This window comes from Pogona vitticeps, chromosome 3 (genome assembly GCF_051106095.1).
Source record: "Pogona vitticeps strain Pit_001003342236 chromosome 3, PviZW2.1, whole genome shotgun sequence".
Lineage (NCBI taxonomy): Eukaryota > Metazoa > Chordata > Lepidosauria > Squamata > Agamidae > Pogona > Pogona vitticeps.
Genome location: NC_135785.1, coordinates 261,001,070 through 261,020,417, shown reverse-complemented (window position 1 = coordinate 261,020,417; position 19,348 = coordinate 261,001,070). Strand labels below are relative to the sequence as shown.

The following is a 19,348-nucleotide window of genomic DNA, read 5'->3' as shown; positions in this document are numbered from 1 at the left end:
CCAGAGCAACTGAGCTCTGTTGCTTATTATCATTCAGAATCTCTGTTAAGGAAATTATCCTTTTTGGCTCTGTGTTTTTTGTCCAAACTTTCCGTTCAATACAGGGCAACAGCCTCTTACCCTCTGCAGGAGGCTCAACGTATAGAGCGTGTTGTGCGGCCAGGAGCTCAGCATACCCATAATCCGTGATCTTTAGCATGAATCGACCGTCTACCACACAGTTACGAGATTTGAGACGCCCATGGCAAATGTTTTGGTGGTGCAAATATCTCATTCCCTGCAAAAACAAGCCCGTTCAGCATCTGATTTGGGTAGCACCAGAGTCTAGAAACATCGCAGCAGAGCATAGAGCTATTGTGGCCACCTTGTTGCACCAGTAGGACAGTCTGCAAACTCACAAACATGGGGGCATTTCGACATTTTAGTCCGCTCTGAAAAGATGCACTGAAACAAAATGCTGTTGCATCAGTTACATCTGCAAAAGGGTAATGACATCACCTACAGGGGGTGATTTCCAGTACTTAAAGACTTCCTTTTTCTATCACACAGCTTGTGGAACTCTCAGGAATCAGTTCATTGTGTGGGAGCTACAGGACAGAAAGAAGAAGTCTTTAAAACTGCTGGAGGGTTTTTCAGTCATTAAAGACTCCTCCTTTCATTCTGAAGTTCCCACAGCTTCGACACAATGAAACATATTAGTTGTGAGTTGCACAAGCCATGAAAAAGAAGGTGGACGTCTTTAATTAGTGAACATATGTCTGTCAGTGATGTCATCACCCTTCCCCGAGACAATAGGATTTTGGCCACAGAAACAAATTTTTCCACTTGCACCAGCAGAATTCAACAGCTACAGTTGTTAGCACCTTAGAGAGGGCCACTTCATAATCTGCTTTTCACATAAGTGGGAAACATGAAGAGTCCCTTGGGGTCGGAGGATTGCAAATGAGATTGACTATACAGTAATTCAAATACTGTACAGACTTGTAAGAGAAAGCATAGGTCAGTTTCACTTTTGTCTGCCGTCATTTTTTCAGTTTTTCAAATTCGTTTAATTCTGAATACCGAACAATTCTGTCAAATTCCTATAAAAAACAGGCTGAAATAATATGCTCATCCATCCCTACTGATAATCAATTTAATGACCTCAAAAAGATGCACAACTACTTTCATCCCGTTTCAAAGCCATTTTCTATTTTTTATTACTATGTTAGACACACAGACCCAATAAAAATCATGAGCCATTAATCTGCAGTCATGGAAACTACCTTTACGGGATACAGAAAGGTCGCTATACATCTTTTTCCTCCTGCACTATGCCTAAATGGAATTTCTGAATTGTTAAACAGTTTTCTTCCTTTCTATCCAATTTCAGAATCACAGAATCTTAGCATCAGAATAATGGAGTTGGAAGGGGCCTCTAAGGCTATCAAGTCCAACCCACTGCTCAAGGCAGGAATCCAAATCAAAGCAGATCTGACAGATGGCTGTCTATTTTTCTCTTAAATGTTTCCAGCAGTGGAGCGCTCACCACCTCCTGAGGTCATGGGTTCTGTTGTCATACTCCTCTAGCAGTTAAGAAGTTTTTCCCCATATTCGACTGAAATTTGGCTTCCTATTTTGTTGTTGTTTAGTCGTTAAGTCATGTCTGACTCTTCGTGACCCCATGGACCAGAGCACGCCAGGCCCTCCTTCTTCCACTGCCTCCCAGAGTTGGGTCAAATTCATGTTGGTCGCTTCAATGACCCTGTCCATCCATCTCGTCCTCTGTCGTCCCCTTCATCTCCTGCCTTCACACTTTCCCAACATCAGGGTCTTTTCCAGGGAGTCTTCTCTTCTCATGAGATGGCCAAAGGATTGGAGCCTCAGCTTCAGGATCTGTCCTTCCAGGGAGCACTCAGGGTTGATTTCCTTCAGAACGGAGAGGTTTGTTCTCTTTGCAGTCCAGGAGACTCTCAAGAGTCTCCTCCAACAGCGCAATTCAAAAGCATCAATTCTTCAGCGGTCAGCCTTCTTTATGGTTCAGCTCTCACTTCCATACATCACTACTAGAAAAACCACCACTTTGACTATGCGGACCTTTGTTGGCAAGGTGATGTCTCTCCTTTTTATGATGCTGTCTAGGTTTGTCATCGCTTTCCTCCCAAGAAGCAGGCGTCTTTTAATTTCATGGCTACTGTCACCATCTGCAGTGATCATGGAGCCCAAGAAAGTAAAACCTGTCACTGCCTCCATATCTTCCCCTTCTATTTGCCAGGAGGTGATGGGACCAGTGGCCATGATCTTAGTTTTTTTGATGTTGAGCTTCAGGCCATTTTTTGGCTTCCTATAGCTTGAGCCTATTATTACGTGTCCTGCAATCTCAGATGATGGAGAACAGATCCTACCCCTCCTCTGTAGGACTACCTTTCAAGATAGTCATTAGTTCCCAGATATTTATTCTGACCCAAGTTTGCTACCTTCTGCCACTAAATACATTTTTTTTTTTTGCTATATGATAACAAGAGCAACTTCTACTCCATGCTAGAACAGGATACCAGGATCACACCATAGATCATACACCTTTTAAACTGTATCCTAGATTCACAGCACACATTAGATCCAGCCTGGCATTGTGATTATGCGTTAATTAAAACTCCCACTTAAGAAGATGCCTTACTTTAATCAAGTCCGTCAGAAGAGATGATTTGAACATCCAGTCCAGCTTTATATCTGTATTCAGCAGCAAATCTTCCAAGCTCCCTCTGGAGCAATATTCCATCACAATGCCTGAAAGGCCTCCATCAGATAAAAGGCCAAAAAATGGGTTTACATTTTCATGTCGCACATCTTTCATCTGGAAACACAAGAATCAAACCACTTGAGCAGGAGACTTTTACTGACAACGGCATTTGAAGAAGAGAGATGTAATTTCTGATCACTAAATGCAAAAGAAATGTATTATGGAATTATATCTCAGGTAACATGTGGCGCTCCAGATGTTGTTGGACTACAATTTTATTTTATTTATTTATTTAAAATGTCTTGACCCCACCTTTCTCCTTCAAAAGGACCCAATCAGCCCTAATCAGCATAGCCAATGATGAAAATGATCAGACTTTCAGTCCAGCCAAATCTGAAGGGTTGTATGTTCCCTATACCTGAGATACAGTAGGACCCCCCCCCCCATATCCACAGGATAGATATCTGCTGATTCATTTAGCCACTGGCTGAAAATGCTAAATAAAAACATCCAGAATTACCTATTTGTATTTCAAGGGTGCATTTACCAGAACTGGTCACCAGAGAGAACCAGAGACCATGCAATGTATAGCGTTTGATACTTCCATGTTTTTTCAGCATCCATGGGCAGTGGACTTAGAGCCCATCCTCCATGGATACCGAGGTCATACCATGCATGAAAAGTGTATGGAAGCAGGAAAAGACAGTGACCCAGTGTAATCTACAGCTATTTAGCAAAGTTTTAATTCTCATGTGATGTCTTTTAAACTGTATCCTTATTTCTTCAGTTTGTCTCCCATCTTTGTATTCAGCACACATGCTCAAGATGCCTAAGAAGTAGACAAGGGATAATGCCAGTATATAAAACATAAGGCAATTGATAGTATTGAGTGGTCATGGGCCCAGATAAAGGCTACCTTACTTCTCTTTTGTCAAAGGTACATGAAAATCCATCAATAATATTCATCAGTGAGGTGAAACCAGCCACAGGGAACATTATGGCAATCAATATGATTTTAAAAATGGATGATATTTCAGACTGAGCAAAAGAAGATGTAACTAGGAACTACTTTAATTATTTCTAGTTAATTTTATGTTGGTTGGTTTGTGTGTTTAATTTTGATTTCTATGGTTATTATGTTCACTGTTTTTAAATTGTCATTTATTATGTCATATTATGTTATAATGTTGCAAATTGCCCAGAATTGCCTTGGCAGCCAGATGGGCAGTATAAAATCAAATGCATGCATGCATGCATGCATGCATGCATGCATGCATGCATGCATGCATGCATACATACATACATACATACATACATACATACATACATACATACATACATACATACATACATACATACATACATACAGTGGTGCCTCGCTTAATGAGCGCACCGCTTAACGATGAATCTGCATAGCGATGCGTTTTTTGCGATCGCTAATGCGATTGCATTGCGATGTTTTGGGAACCGCTGATTGGCGGTTCTAAAATGGCCGCCGGGTCAACAAAATGGCCACCCGTAGCGTTTTCATGCCCTGCCCTCGCTTACTGGGCAGCGAAAATGGCGGCCGGATGGAGGATTCCCCGCATAGTGGTGAGTTTTTCCCCAATAGGAACGCATTAAACAGAGTTTAATGCGTTCCTATGGAGTTTTCCCCCCGCATAGCGACAAATCTGGATAGCGATGTTAATCCTTGAACGGATTAACGTCGCTATGCAGGGCACCACTGTACATACATACAAATAATGGATCTAGCCTACACTTCTGCTCATGTTTCTAATATAATAAGATGTAGCTTATGAAACCTTCATAGTCACGGGGTGGAGAAGCTCAGATTTCAATAGTATGGTCTAACCCCAAACTTTGGATCAGTTGCTGCAGTGCTATGAAATGTTTGTGAGCATTCTATTGTTCCAAACTGTTTTTACAAAGTCAGTAAACACAGTATAATGGAAGAAAACATAATATAATTTTCTTTAGAAGAGCCAGAGCAGATCCTTCAGATTTGTAACAGTGAATTTTAGGCCCCACTATATATATATATACTGTATATAGTGTGTGTGTGTGTATATATATATATATATATATATATATATATATATATATATATACACTATATACACTATATACACTATATATATATCTTTCTGAAAGGCTGAAACACTTTTCCTGGGAGACATGTTACTGGCACCAATAACAGCTACATCCTGATGAAGTTTTATTTACAACCTCATGTACGGTCTATAGTTTGAGTGATTGAGAGGGAATTTTCTGGGCAGGGGTGATCGGCTGCCAGCAACAACCAATTGTTCCTTCCAGTTTTTGAAATTCAAAGAAAATTGACTCTTGGCAGATTTAATTTTATTTATTTATTATATTTTTATCCCGCCTTTCTAGACAATGTCTATTCTATTCTATTCTATCCCTCTTTTTCGTTGATTGGCGGCAGTTGCTTGCTGTTGATCTGTTCAGTTGGTTGCTAGTATGTGCAGTAAAAAAGCAGTATACAAAAGTGTCTAATTTACTGTAAGTAAAGAAACATTTTTATTATTTCTCCAACTAATGTCTCAGAGCAAGTTGTTGAGATTTTAAATACCAGTTAATGAGAAAGGGGTGATTCATCTGGGGAAACGTTCAGCTATTTCCCCCTTTGGATCTCTGTACTTCTACTGTGTAGCAAAAAGGAATTTTACTAGAAATTTAAATCTCTGAAACAAAATCAAATTACAATATTTTAGGTGTTTGTTTTTTTTGTCTCATGTGATTACCTTTAATCCCATCCACCACTACAGCATGGTGTGTCAAAAGATCTTTGGAATGTCATTTTGTCTTGGGGGGGGGGGAAGTTCCCCACCTTCGCTTTAGATAAAATGTCTGATTTTTTTACTGCGTATACCAGATTAGCATGCAAATACGTTGATATGTGCATATCCCTAAGAGAGGAATGGGCACAGAGGAAAGACACAGGGAAAAAAAGAGACCCAGATAAATCTTTAAATATAATGAGGTTACTATTTTAATCTCTACCTTGCTTAGTAAGCAGACGGTCTGCTGTCGCAGGTTGTTGGCTACTCCAGACTCCAGTTTCTTCAACCATACCCAGTCTCCCTGTCCAGAAAAAGGGTGAGAGAGGGAGTTAGAAAAGGCATAAGCTAGGAGGTCTAGAGCTAAAATAAAAGTAGACACAACCATGGCTTAAAAAAATTCACGGTGTAGGAATCCAAGTCAAAACAGATCTGACAGATGATGGTCCAATTGTTTATTGAAGGCCTCCAGCATTGGAGTGCTCACCACCTCTCGAAGTCATGGGTTCCATTGTTGTACATCCTGACACAGAGTTTGGATTTTTGATCTAGTGCAGAAGTTCCCAACCTTGGCTCCCCAGATGTTCTCCAACCAAACTTCTCAGAAGCCTATCTTTGCTGTCCAGAATTTCTAGGATTTGCAGTCCGAGAACCTCCCAAGGTTGGGAACCGCTGATTGAGTGTATTGGTAACAACAACAACAACAACAACAACAACAACAACAGCTGCCACTGCCTTCTGTATCAGTTGGAGGATACCCAAACTCAGCATCCGGCCACGGGTTTGAGGGTGTGGACTACAGACGATTTGAAGAGGAGACTTTAGTCATTTTAGCCAGTGATACACAAGTTGGTCTTCTCTCCCTCTCTCTGGCAGCATCTGAAATTATCTCCAGGGCCATTCATACGAGGCGTCCTACCCAGTGTCCGACCTCTGACTGACAAGGCGCCCTGAGCTTCAAGCAGAACAGAGGCAGACTCTAATTCAGATATGGGCGTTTATCACATTTCTGCGATCGAGCTCAAAGCAAGCATGCTCAAGAAAATGTCTCAAGAGGTTTTGGCATTTATTTTACTTTTTTGCTGGCGTTCTTAAACAGGGGCTGGAGGATGGTCAAAGAGAAGCAAGAAGGACCGGTGCTTCTTAATATGGGATGGGATATCAAGATATTTTGAAACCACCGGCTGAGAGGAGGATGGTTCTTCCGAGCCTTTTTTTATCGGGTTTCCCTTACCTCATACACAGCCACGTTAGAGGTTTCGTGGGTCACCAATGCACTCCTCACGGACAGAGAATGAGTCGCAGATCGCAAGCTGCGGCACTCCGAGTTGCTTCTGGAATCACTCCAGTTATCCAGGGCCAACCTCTGTGAAAGCCAAAACGCAGCCAGCCGTTATTCAGTGAAGGCCTCCTTCTCACCCCCAGCCTTACCACTGTCATTCATTGATGGCCACGGTTTCCATTTTTGAGTCCCCCTGGACTGCGACGCCCAGACATCTTCACTGCTAGCTGTGCTGGCCTGGATGTCTGGGAGTTGTAGTTCAACCTGGGGACCCAAGCTTCAGGTCCACTGATCTATGGCATGGAGGCCATGGTGGGCCCAGGTGGCTTCTACACATTTCTTCCGACTCAAGATGCCACTCTTCCCAGCCTTCCTTCTCATACAACATGGGCACTCTCTTGCTCGTTGGTCGCACTGAAAGTCCTCCCTGGGTCCGCGTGGAACCTCCTGCCACATAGGGCAAGCCACGAGAGGTGAAGGAACACATCTGCTTATGAACAAGGGCTCTGTGTTCCCTCGACAACAGAGGAAGACAGCAAAGTACATCCTCCAACATACCATTAAAAGGAAAGAAAGACCGTTGTGAGGAAACCTCGCCTGTCCACATTGACATCTGTATAATGCAAAGGTCGTGTCCAGAGGAAATGAGCTAAAGCAGAGGTGGACAAGCTAATATGGGATCTGGAGGCTAATTCCTCCACCCCTATAGGACTGCCGTGGGCCACAATCCTTAACAAATGTGTTTTTCTGCTTTTCTTTTCTTTTTTCAAAATAGGAAGTGCCTGAAAATTTGCATCCAGTTTTTTTTTGGGGGGGGGGAGGGAGAAAACAGGAGAAAAGCCCCCTCCCCAGGACTAAACCTTGTGCCTTGTTTCCTATGAGAATGGCCCACTCCTGGATGCTTCAAGGGCTACCAGTGGTCTATTGTGGGTGGAAATATTTTGTTTTGAGGAAGACGCTGGGAGGGGCCTTGAGGCTGCCTGCTCCGCATGGACCGAAACAAGGGTCCCCTTAAATGGAGAATTAGCTTAGAAATTCTGTAATTCTCTTAGAAGATCCCTGATGGGCTAGGACTAGTTATATGACTAATAGGCAATGCACTGTTGTCACTGTTTGGTTGGGCTTCATGTGTTGCTTAGTCAAATTACAGCACGTAGCTAAGATTGCCTCTATTGCATGGTGACATCATCACATCCACTATGTGATCCCTGATAGGCTACGGGAAGGAATGAAAGGGAAGAGAGAATCGCGCCCCCCCCCCCAAAAAAGGAGAGAAGTCTTGGGAAGGGTTGTCTGGCTGAAATAACTGCTTAAGAAAGGAAGAGAAACTAAAACTACAGGACATGAAATTCTGCACCAATCTCAAGATGAATTTCTAGTTCATCCTACATGAACTTTTTAACGAACTTCTCTTGAAACTTTTCTGAGAGTTTACAGACTTGAAGAGCAGGTCCTACATTTAATTTACATTTAGTTTAGGCTAAAATGTCCATATCAAATCCAGCCATGAAGTCGGGCTTACCATTTGAATGTTATCATTGTCAAATATATTTGGAAACGATCAACTAGACAGAGGGGAAATGGAACTCATTGTTATTTTGTCAACAGCAGCTAGACTGATATTTGCAAGGAATTGGAAAAATGATAAATGATGTTGGAGGAATGGTATAATGAGATGTGGAATCTATCTATTAACAATAAATTAACTTGTGAATTGAAAGTCAGAAAAAGATTATTGAAAGAAAATAGTTTAATGGGATTTAGAACACTTAGATAGAATACGTACGTATTTAAAAAACATAAAGACTATACCCCAACACAAGAATCATATTTACATTTATATTCCCGTTGGTGGTGTGTTACCTTGTATATTTGAGTTATGCTTCTATTAGTCATTTATAGTTTTGTTATAATTTGTTATATTAATTTTAATTTTTTTAAAAAAAGATTACCTACCATTTTGCTTAGTTTAGTGTTGACGAAAGTGAGGTCATCCAGAGTCAACAGTAACTTCTTAGACCCTTTGAGAACTTGGTGATAGAGGGCGCGGTGCCTAGGGGAAAAATCTCCATCACAAAATGCAACAATTTATATACAATAGGACCCCTGTATCCGTAGGGGATAGGCTCCAAGCCCTCCTGCACACACACCGGGGGTGTGTGCGTGCATGCACACTGCGGGCTGAGTTGCAGCAGCAACAACCACAGACAGCGAGAGGCAGGAGGAGGGCTGGGTTGGGCTGGGTTGCGGATAACGGTTCAGTGGATACGGGGGTCCTACTGCATGGGTTATAAATTATACCTAATCACACACGTTTCCAGGGAATTCTTGACAGGATCCTTCTAGCATACAGCTGGTCTAATCTAGTAATGGAATCCTTGGGGAAAATATTACAGGGTTCAAGATGCTTTGGGAAACGACCACGCATGCAAATATTGTGTCAGCTTGCGCATTGTGCATTCAAAAGAAAATAACGTCAGCCAGAGGGACCATCCCATTCTTGGAGCATTTCCCATGTTATTTGTCAATGTCATCACACCACAACAGTGCAGGGCCTCAGCTTGGAAATGCAAATGTTTACTGACATAAACATGAGCTACCAACACGCAACTACTGCATAGAAATTCCAACTAAAGTCAAGGTTACCTAGTTGTTATAAGAACCCATTTTTTTCCAAAGTAATGCTCTGGGGTCCCTTAGCCTTGGGCTGCACCATGTTTTAACCCCGGGATGAAGGAAGTACAGTGTATTTCTTCTGTGGCTAAAGAGCTTGCGAGGAGAATCTGCCCTGCGCGGGGTTCAAGCAGAAGATCTTCCGCCGGCTTCCTCCATCTTTGCATCGATGGGCAGTTGAAAGAATTAACCTCCCGTTCATTAGAAGGCCCCTTGGCTTCTCTCCCCAGAGTACCTAATTTGCATTGTATTGATTTCGGGAGCCAACTTCTTTCTCCTCTCCGTTGGCCGGGACCACCCCAGCTCTGGAGGAGTGGAGATCGCTGCCGGGCCAAGACACAGCAGCTGTAACAACAACCACCCTCTTCCCACCCTGTTGCTGAATTATCTCTGGGGATGGCTGGATGAGAGGAGGAAAACATGCAATACCCCACTTCCTCAGCATGGGCTGTTAAGTCAGTTCTGATAGCGATTCAGGGTTTTTTGGGTCCAGAGTACTCAGAATGGGGTTTCCCCTTCCCTTCTTCTGGGGGTGCCCTGAGACTTATGTGCAGCTGGCCCAAGACCACCCAGGCTGGCTTTTCTCCCAGGGAGACATAGTGGGGGAATTGAACTCCCAGCCTCTGGCTCTCCAGCCAAAGACCTAACCCACTGAGCTTTCCAGCTATCCTATAAACCAACACAGAGGCCAGGAGATGTTTGCATGCCCTTAAAAGTCAATCCATTACATAGTTCAACCAGAGGTTGGAACTTTTGACATGGCAACTCCAAAGATCTCCCAGCTGGCAAGGGCCGATTCTTACTAGGTCTTCTTAGGCACCCTTCAGTCTCGAGAGACTATGGTAACGTGCTCCGTATGGAGGACTTGGAACAGCGTCTGGTGTGGCTGAGAAGGCCAATTCAAGAGGGACAGTCCCTTCCCCACTGAAGACAAATACAGTCTGTCCCCTGTCCAGCTCCCTGGTTTTGCTTCTTTCAGGACGGCCTCTTTGCCTCGGCCTGCTGGACAAGGATCTCTTCAAATTGGGAGAGGCTGTGACGCACCGCCTGCCTCCAGGCTGAGCGCTCAGAGGTCAAGGTTTCCCATCCGTGAAGGTCCATTCCTAAGGCCTTCAGATCCCGCTTGCAGATGTCCTTGTATCGCAGCTGTGGTCTCTCCTTCTGGGGTGCATTCCCTGCACTAATTCTCCATACAGGAGGTCCTTTGGAATCCAATCATCAGCCATTCAACCCTAACCCTAACCCTAACCCTAACCCTAACCCTAACCCTAACCCTAACCCTAACCCTAACCCTAACCTTATGTTTCCAAGTTCTGCTTTACTGGTGTTCTTCCATTCACTCACACAGAATACTAATCCAGACAGGAGGTTGCCCGACGTGTCTCTGCATGATCTACATACCAAAAAAGCGTCTCGTGGAAATGGGGTAATTTGCTTAACCCATTTATGTTGCATGAGTGGGGTTCCTTCTCCTCCCATCCCTGAGTTTTAAGATCATCTGGAGAGGCCTTCCTCTCAGTCCTGCCACCTTCACAGGTATGTTTGGTGGGGGCAGTGGAAAGGGCCTTCTTTGTGGCTGCTCCTTTAGACTGTGGAACTCCCTCCCACTGGAGGCCAGTGCAGGCAAAGACCTTTCTCTTCAGGCAAGCCTTCCCCTCAGTGACTGGATGTTTGAGAGAGTTTTTTAAACAGTTTTTTGTGCTTTGATGCTTTGAAACTGTTTTGCTGTTGATGTGATTTACCATTTTAATGCAGTATTTCTTTTATTCTTTTAAAATATTTGCATACTTATTATTTTTAGCTTTTAAATATTGTCTTTTAATGATATAAGTCATCTTGGGTCCTTTTTTAGAGGAGAAAGTCAGGATAAAAATATTTTAAATAAAGTAAAATACTTTAAATCAACAGTGTGTCATTTGTCGACCCCAGAGATTTTTGCTCTTTATCTCCCATCATCCACCAGGCTTGGTTACATTTGCTAAGGCTGATGGGAGTTGTAGTCCAGCAGCTAAGCACAAGCTGCTCGTCTCTAAGTGTTTAGGACAAGAATAATTGTTTACCCCTCAGGTCTTCACTCACATTAGTGTTAAGAACAGAGCATTATTCCCATTTAATTTGCTCAGCAGGGAAATTGGCATATTCTTGTCATAGCCTGAATCATCCAGAGGATTCTGAGCACCTGGCATATGATGATTGCTGTAGGCCTAGTGCTTCATTAGTACAATTTATTTCTTGAGCTTAGCCATCATTAACTAATTAGACACACACACACCCCACTAATTTTCCCAGTGTAAGTGCAAAGCTGAATAAATGTTAGGCTTGTTGTTGTTTAGTTGTTTAGTCGTGTCCAACTCTTTGTGACCCCATGGACCAGAGCACACCAGGCCCTCCTGTCTTCCACTGCCTCCTGGAGTTTGGGTCAAATTCATGTTGGTCGCTTCGATGACACTGTCCAACCATCTCGTCCTCTGTTGTCCCCTTCTCCTCCTGCCTTCACACTTTCCCAACATCAGGGACTTTTCCAGGGAGTCTTCTCTTCTCATGAGATGGCCAAAGGATTGGAGCCTCCGCTTCAGGATCTACATCCTTCAGTGTTTACATGGTCAGCCTTAAAGCTGTGCAGTTCTTCTGTAGACATGATTTTGTCTCAATATTCAACAGCAACCCTCTTTTTGTATTTTCTGTTTTTCGCATGCTGATTCAACAGATGAAAAGTAGAATGTCAGACGCCTGTGCCTATGGGAGACCATCCTGCCTTTCCATATTCTCTCCCAACTGTTGCTTCCACAATACCGGTTATGCATCAGGACAACTAAGTACCGAAGTACACCCATTCCTTTGAGAATAACCCATACTTTCTCATGATTCACAGCCCAACTTCTGCAAGGGTACGGAGCTTCCCCCCGGGGGTCGCAGGCCACACAAACTGAGGCCATCACGCTTCCACCACATCAGAAAAGAAGAGTCTCTAGGAAAGACAACGGTTTTGGGGGGGGGGACGTTGGAGGTGTCAGGAAAAGAATTGGCTGGGAGATGGATGAACTCAAGCTTTAAGTTTTCAATGGCCGGAGCAAAGCCATGAATTGACCAAAGTTGCCAGAAGTCCGAAGCAACTGGATGGCGTACACAAAAACAAGCCAACATCACTTGAATTGTGTTCTCCTCTTCTTTCTTTGCAACTTGCCCCAAGGCCTCGCTGGCATAGATCCATGGTTTTCTCTTTTCCCAGACGGCACACAATCCTCTGGATTTCACAGATATGGTGGGGCAGGGAAATGCTGGCCATCTACTTTGGCCATGCCCTGCCCACTAAGGAGGTGGTGCAAGCCCTCACAAAATGTGCTTGTTTGGACTGCAGCATCCAGCTGGCTGGTGGACTGTGGGAGCTGTTATCCGTATATGTCATTTTTCTCGACTCTTTTCAAGTGTTACGGCCTTCATGCCATAACACTTGTAAAGTGTCCCATCTTATACTGATCCCGTCTTATATGTAACACTTGAAAAGTGTTACGTATAAGACGGGATCAGTATAAGAGGGGATCAAAGAATTTGGCCATTTGGATCCCCCGTGGTTAGAACTGAGAGCGAAGTCAAGGAGCAAAACTTAGCACCAATCCTTTTGAATGATGAGAGGGAGGGAGAAAACACCTAAAATAGAAAGCAGTTTTCAAAGACTGACCTGATAAGGTAAGCAACACACAGACCAAAAGCCAGCAAGGAGACCGGTGGCAGCAGTACCAAGATCACAATGGGTGGCTCTGGACCTGGGTGAGAAAAAGAGAAGAAAAAGGAATGAAGGGTGATGAAGAGGTATTTGATTTTGTTTGTTTGTTTGTTTTGCAACCTTGCATGCAGCATTTAGTAAGTTTAGCTGGGAGGGATCTTTCTGGTCTGGGAGGACTGTTATTCTATCCAGCTGCGACCAATTCTTCTTTCCCTGCCTCTGAATTCAGGGTCTTCACTTGAGAACTTAATCCGTATTGGAAGGCGGTTCTCAAGTCAAAAAGTCTGTAGGTCAAGTCTCCATTGACCTACAGTGCATTGAAAACCGATTAATCCCGTAACAGGCCGTTTTTGTTCCATTTTGGTTTTTTTCTGGTCTGTAAATCAATTCTCAGGCTGCAAGTCAAACCTAAATTTTGCGGCCAGAGAAGTCTGTAACTCAAAAAGTCTGTAAGTCAAGCCGTCTGTAAGTCAAGGGTCCACTGTAGAGCCTTGCCTCTCTGCTCGGTGCATATTTTCCCTCTTAGTAGTCCACTGGAAGTTAGGGTAGGCTGTTGAAGTCTCTCCCCACCCCCACCCCCACCCCGGAAAGCAATCATGTATGTCAGTTTGCTGTTTGAGCTGGTCATTCGTAAGTAATGAAACCTTTCATTCTTTCTCTCACGAATGTCACAGAGTGAGTTACTGAGACTGCGAGTGCCAGCCTGATGAGAAAAAAAAGGGGTGGACCACTTTGGGGAACTCAAAACTATTCTGCTCTGTAAACCCCTGCGCTTTTGCCGTGTTGACGTCAACAAAAAGACCAAAGGTCTACTTTATTTGTATACTTGCTGTCTTTAACTTTAAAGACAGCAAGTATACAAATAGAGTAGACCTTTGGTCTAGATGGCCGAGATAGAAATCCAATCAATCAATCAATTAATCAATACTAAAAAAGAGTCAATCAAATACCACACTAAAAGACAGTAAACATAAGCAACACTAAAAAAAACAAACATTCAAAGCAATAAGGCACAACCATCCATTTTAGGGCACCCTTTACACCTCGGCTGAAGTGTTGTCTCTCCCTGGAAGTTTTCAGTGTGAATGAGATGGCCTCACAGTTACCTCCAAGGAGCTGTACAAAACAAATGAATTCCCTCAGAAAGTTCTGAAAAGCTTTCAGAAAATATGCCCCCACTTCTGCCGCCTTTATCATTCAGTTCGACTGAGATTATATTCTTTTTGTGGTGGGATAAATGCCGAATGTTCCTTGAGGGCTCTTCTCCCAGCAGAAGACCCCCTTAATCAAAAGCGGGAGAAAGCGAACGGCCTGCGCCCCAAACCTTTTCAGGACGGCCGAGCTATCCTTATTTGAAACTATTTTTTTGCATCTACGTGGTGGCGCTGTGGGCTAAACTGCAGAAGCCTGTGCTGCAGGGTCAGAAGACCAGCAGTCATAAGATCGAATCCACCCGACGGAGTGAGCGCCCGTCGCTTGTCCCAGCTCCCACCAACCTAGCGGTTCGAAAGCATGCAAATGCGAGTAGATAAATAGGTACCATCTCGGTGGGAAGGTAAACAGCGTTCCGTGTCTAAATCACACTGGCCATGTGACCACGGAAAGATTGTCTTCGGACAAAACTCTGGCTCTATGGCTTGAAGAGCGGGATGAGCGCCGCCCCCTAGAGTAGGACACGACTGGACAGAAATTGTCAAGGGGAACCTTTAGCAGAATAAAGAAATAAATACTCTGGGGCAGTACGACGATGGAGCCAATGGCCTCGGGAGTGGGTGAGGGCTCCAACCCTGGAGGCATTCAAGAGAAACTTAGATCATCACCTGGCAGATCTGCTTTGATTTGTATTCCTGCACTGAGCAGGGGGGTTGGACTGGATGACCTTAGAGGCCCCTTCCAACTTCACTTTTCTATGATTCTCAAAAAAAAAATCCTCCCCAATGTTGAAGAACAACATGTGCATGAAATATTTTGCGCAAGCCCTTGTGTAATTTCCTTTTTGAACTGCAGCTCCCAGATTCCCCAACTGGAAAGGCTGGCTAGGGGATTCTGGGCACTGTCATTGAAAAAAAAAACCTGAAACTTTCCCAAATTCTGGATTTGAAACACTTCCACGCCCATAAATCACATACACCCTCAAGCTTGGACAAGCTATTTTTGACTAGAAGTCCCAGCATCTCCTTCCCTCCCCCCCGAGCTTGCATGGCTGAGGATTCTGAGTGTTGCAGAGGGGAGAAAAAAGGGAAATTTCAGTTTGCATGCTCAAAGCACAAGAGATTCTCGGTTACCTAGAATCCTGCAGATCTGGATAAATTACAGGTTGGACAAATGACCGTTTTTTGGCCCAGAGTTCTAGAATTCCCCCCAATTGCCATGGGCAGTGGCTGGCTAGCAACCTTGGGAGTTGTAATGAAAAAGTAACTCTCGATTTGCCTAGTCAGTCCCCCATAGAAATATATATTGGTGGCAGCTGTTACCTCTAATGCACAGAACATCTGGATCAAACCAACAGCTGGAGTCTGCTGGGAGTGGCCATCCTCCGGGGAAGTGGATCGGCCTCTCCAGAGAATGCACCGTTCTGGAAGATGCCACGAGCAGGTGGGTCGGGAAAAGCTGGCTTCCTTTGCCGTCCGTGTCCAGGATGACGTATTTGGCCAGCGGTCTCCCTCGGCTATCCGTCTGGACCCGGCGGCTGAATCCGGCAAAGTCCAGGTTTTTGACATGTTGAGTCAAGGCTATCCCCGAGAACTTAGAGGTTTGGTGGTGATGGTGGGACTTGGCCACAGCTTTGGCGACCAGATAGACTGTATCGTAGATGGTGCCGAAGAGAGGAGAGACCTGAGGGGGGAAATCCAGAAGAGCTTTTAATCCAGAAGAGGACTGTGGCAGTTACAAGCCAAAAAGAGGGAACATCTCCAAACCTTTGAAACAGTGGTTCTCAACCTTTTCCGAATTGCGACCCCCTTTTATAATAGCCAAGTCACCTGCAACTCCTCTCCCGCCACATTTGCATAGAAGGCATTTTTGTTGAGGTTCCCAGAAAGCAGAGGCTTCTTTCTCCTCTGAAGGTCCGGTTTCTCACACACGCTAACTTTTATATCTAGTTCTGGTCAAGGAAGAAATTATTTCACAAGGCCTAAACCTCTAAGGTGACCATCGATTCCCCCCCCCCAGAAAACACTTCATGACCCTCTCTCTGGGAGGGTCACAACTACCGATGGGCAGAAACGTGTTTGGCACTTTTTATCCCCACCACCTCCAGGGGGCGTCCACTCCTGGGCAGCGCCTGGAGGAGGCGGGGCTGGGAAGCCAGAGCGCTGCCTCTGAGTGGGCGGCTGCCAGAGGAGGCGGGGCTGAGGAGTGCCAAACACCAGTTCGTTCAAAAGACAAACTGGCGGATCGTGCCCATCCCTAGTCGCAACCCACAGGTTGGGGAACACTGCTCTGAAACTCTTTCTCTCAGGGATTTTCCCCTAGAGGGCTAGTTTCCCATTTGTTACAAGCAAGAAAAGCAAAGAAAAATTACTGTGGCAAATTAACACTGAGCTGGATGTTCTCACTAGAAGTTTGGGTTTCAGGGGCCCTTTGAGCCCCCCCGATCAAAGTCTAGATCAGGTGTTCCCCAAATTTTCAGCATCCCATCCCCCTTCTTGATTTTTGAGAAACTCTCATGGTTCTCCATTGCTCTTATAACCACCCTCCAGCCCCCTTTAAAAAAAATAAAATAAAATAAAATAAAATAAAATAAAATAAAATAAAATAAAATAAAATAAAATAATAATAATAATAATAATAATAATAATAATAATAATAATAATAATAATAATAATAATAATAATAATAATAATAATAATAATAATAATAATAATAATAATAATAATAATAGTTGTTGTTGTTGTTGTCGTCGTCGTCGTCATCTTCGTCGTCGTCGTTGTCACCACCATCATCATCATCATAATCATCATCATCAAAACAATAGTCACAGTCCATCAAAATTATAAAAACATTGACTGGTATTATATAACAGATACACCTTTGAACCAAAAACCTAAGTATCTGTTAAATCTCGGTGCAGTATATATGCTGTTCCTAATATTACCGTTTTTGTAGCTTTGATGGTGGTGTGATTTCTGAGATTTGCAGCCGCTTATAGTACTGTGTGAAGATTCTTGATATTGTTCCGGAAGCCCCAATGGCTATGGGGACCACTGAAGTGTCTTTCTTCCAGAGGTGAGATGTTTTGTACTTTGCTAATTTTTCCAATTCTTTATTTTCTGTTGATGATGATGATGATGATGATGATGTGCTAGAGCACTCCTCTCTGGGCATTTTATAACATAATTATGCAAGGAACAGCTGCCTAGAGTGGTCGCAATGACCAGATAGGTGGGGTATAAATAAATAAATAAATAAATAAATAAATAAATAAATATTTTGCCCCCCCCCCCCATGAGCTGGGTACTCATTTTATCAATCTTAGAAGGATGGAAGTCTGAGTCAACCTTGAGCTGGCTACCTGAATCCGTTGGAATCGAACTCAGGCCAAGAGCATAGGCTTGACTGCAGTACTGCAGTTTAACCACTGCACCACAAGGGAAATTAGAATTAATCTCATAATCAAAAGTTTTTTTTAAAAAAAAGAATGAGAAAACGGAGTCAGAAATTATTTTAAATTGAAAATAAGGAAATATACTTTTATTTGTCACTTTTAAAAATAAACATGTAACTTAACCTTCAGAAATATAACAAAGTTAATGTGAAAGATGATGATCACACCTTGCCTGGAATTTCTTCCTACTACCCCAGGGGGCCTCTCCCTCTACAGTCTAGAACCAGTGGTCTAGAGCAGAGGTGGGAAGCAATGCTGATTGGCTCCAGGACCGTGCCATGTCATCACAGAGCGACGTTCTGCAGCCAATCGGAATGAGGGCAAGGCTCATCTCTTTCAAGGGCAGCTTATGGGGAATGTGTGACATTGCTTGACTGGCCCTCCCATGAGGCTTCATGATGGTCGTGTCATAGCGTGATCCAGGGCTGAATCCACTCTTGTGACAACTGAGGAACCATATTTAGAAGGAGGCCTCTATATCTTGTTGTGCAATAGGAATAAGTTGGATCTGGTATTGTAAACCGCACTTGAATTGAGGCAGACTGGGAACACAGGGATCTCCAGATGTTGGTGGACTACAAACACCTATCAGTCCTGACCAACAAAGCCCATGGTTCAGAGATTAGGAGTTTCAGGCTAGCCATATCTGGGTGACCTCAGCTCTGGATCCTGCGAGGACATGACCCTCAGTACGTTACAGTTTTGGATCAACTAAGTAACGAAAGACTTCTCCTCTCCTCCACGCTGACCTGCTCTGCTTCCAAATCCGTTGCGATTTCCCCTCTTTGCCTCGCGGCTTGGAACGCCTCGTAAAAGCTTCTCTCTCCAGACTGCAAAGTAATTGTCAACACGGCGTCATAAGCCTCCCGGAAGGGACGATCATTTTCGAGAATGAAATAGGAACGGTTTTGGTACGGAAGGCTGTAGAGCAGCGTATCGTACGGCACAAAGACGTATCTCCCGTCCGCCATCCCCATTTCCTGAGCTTGGGTGAGGAAGGTGGCCTGGTCTTCTCCACCGATGAGAGCCGAATGCATGCACAGGATGATCACTGGAATCAGAGAAATCAAAGATTTGTTTTGTTTTTCAAATGTTTCCAGCTACACAGATAAAGTGAGAAAAAAAGGGGGGAAATACCAGCATGCAAGGCAAGTTTGCAGTGGAACAAAACATCAACAGCTTTCAGTCAGACACTGGGTTGAGGCCAAAATCCTAGGCACACAACCCATTGAACCCACATAGCACCCATTGAACACAACGAGAGCTACCCCAGAAGAGGCACGCCTAGGGTTGTATTGTATATGCATGAAATACAGTAGGACCCTAGGAACCGATCCCATGTGGATCGGTTCCTAGCCCTCCTGCAGATGCTAAAAAATGTGGATTCGAGTAAAGGTAAAAGGTTCCCCTTGACATTGAGTCCAGTCGTGTCTGATGCTAGGGGGCGGTGCTCATCCCCGTCTCCAAGCCGTAGAGCCAGCGTTTGTTCGAAGACAGTTTCCGTGGTCACGTGGCCAGTGCGACTAGGCACGGAACGCCG

At 44.0% G+C, this 19,348-nt stretch overlaps 2 protein-coding genes across 2 annotated transcripts in view; one reads left to right on the top strand and one right to left on the bottom strand.

Moving 5' to 3' along the window:
- LOC144588102 (uncharacterized) overlaps positions 1 to 19,348 on the top strand; it is a 99,616-nt gene that overhangs the window by 20,281 nt on the left and 59,987 nt on the right. The gene's annotated exons all lie outside the window — the stretch shown is intronic.
- The window catches only part of LOC110070046 (retinal guanylyl cyclase 2), a 46,431-nt gene that overhangs the window by 23,443 nt on the left and 3,640 nt on the right, over positions 1 to 19,348 (bottom strand). The window contains exons 2-9 of the mRNA XM_072993204.2: positions 18,558 to 18,859; positions 15,677 to 16,037; positions 13,158 to 13,242; positions 8,762 to 8,858; positions 6,758 to 6,889; positions 5,747 to 5,827; positions 2,657 to 2,833; positions 121 to 277 (exon numbers count right to left, since the gene is read on the bottom strand). Of these exons, the coding sequence (XP_072849305.2) occupies positions 121 to 277; positions 2,657 to 2,833; positions 5,747 to 5,827; positions 6,758 to 6,889; positions 8,762 to 8,858; positions 13,158 to 13,242; positions 15,677 to 16,037; positions 18,558 to 18,859 (1,392 nt within the window). The remainder of the gene's footprint in view (positions 1 to 120; positions 278 to 2,656; positions 2,834 to 5,746; positions 5,828 to 6,757; positions 6,890 to 8,761; positions 8,859 to 13,157; positions 13,243 to 15,676; positions 16,038 to 18,557; positions 18,860 to 19,348) is intronic.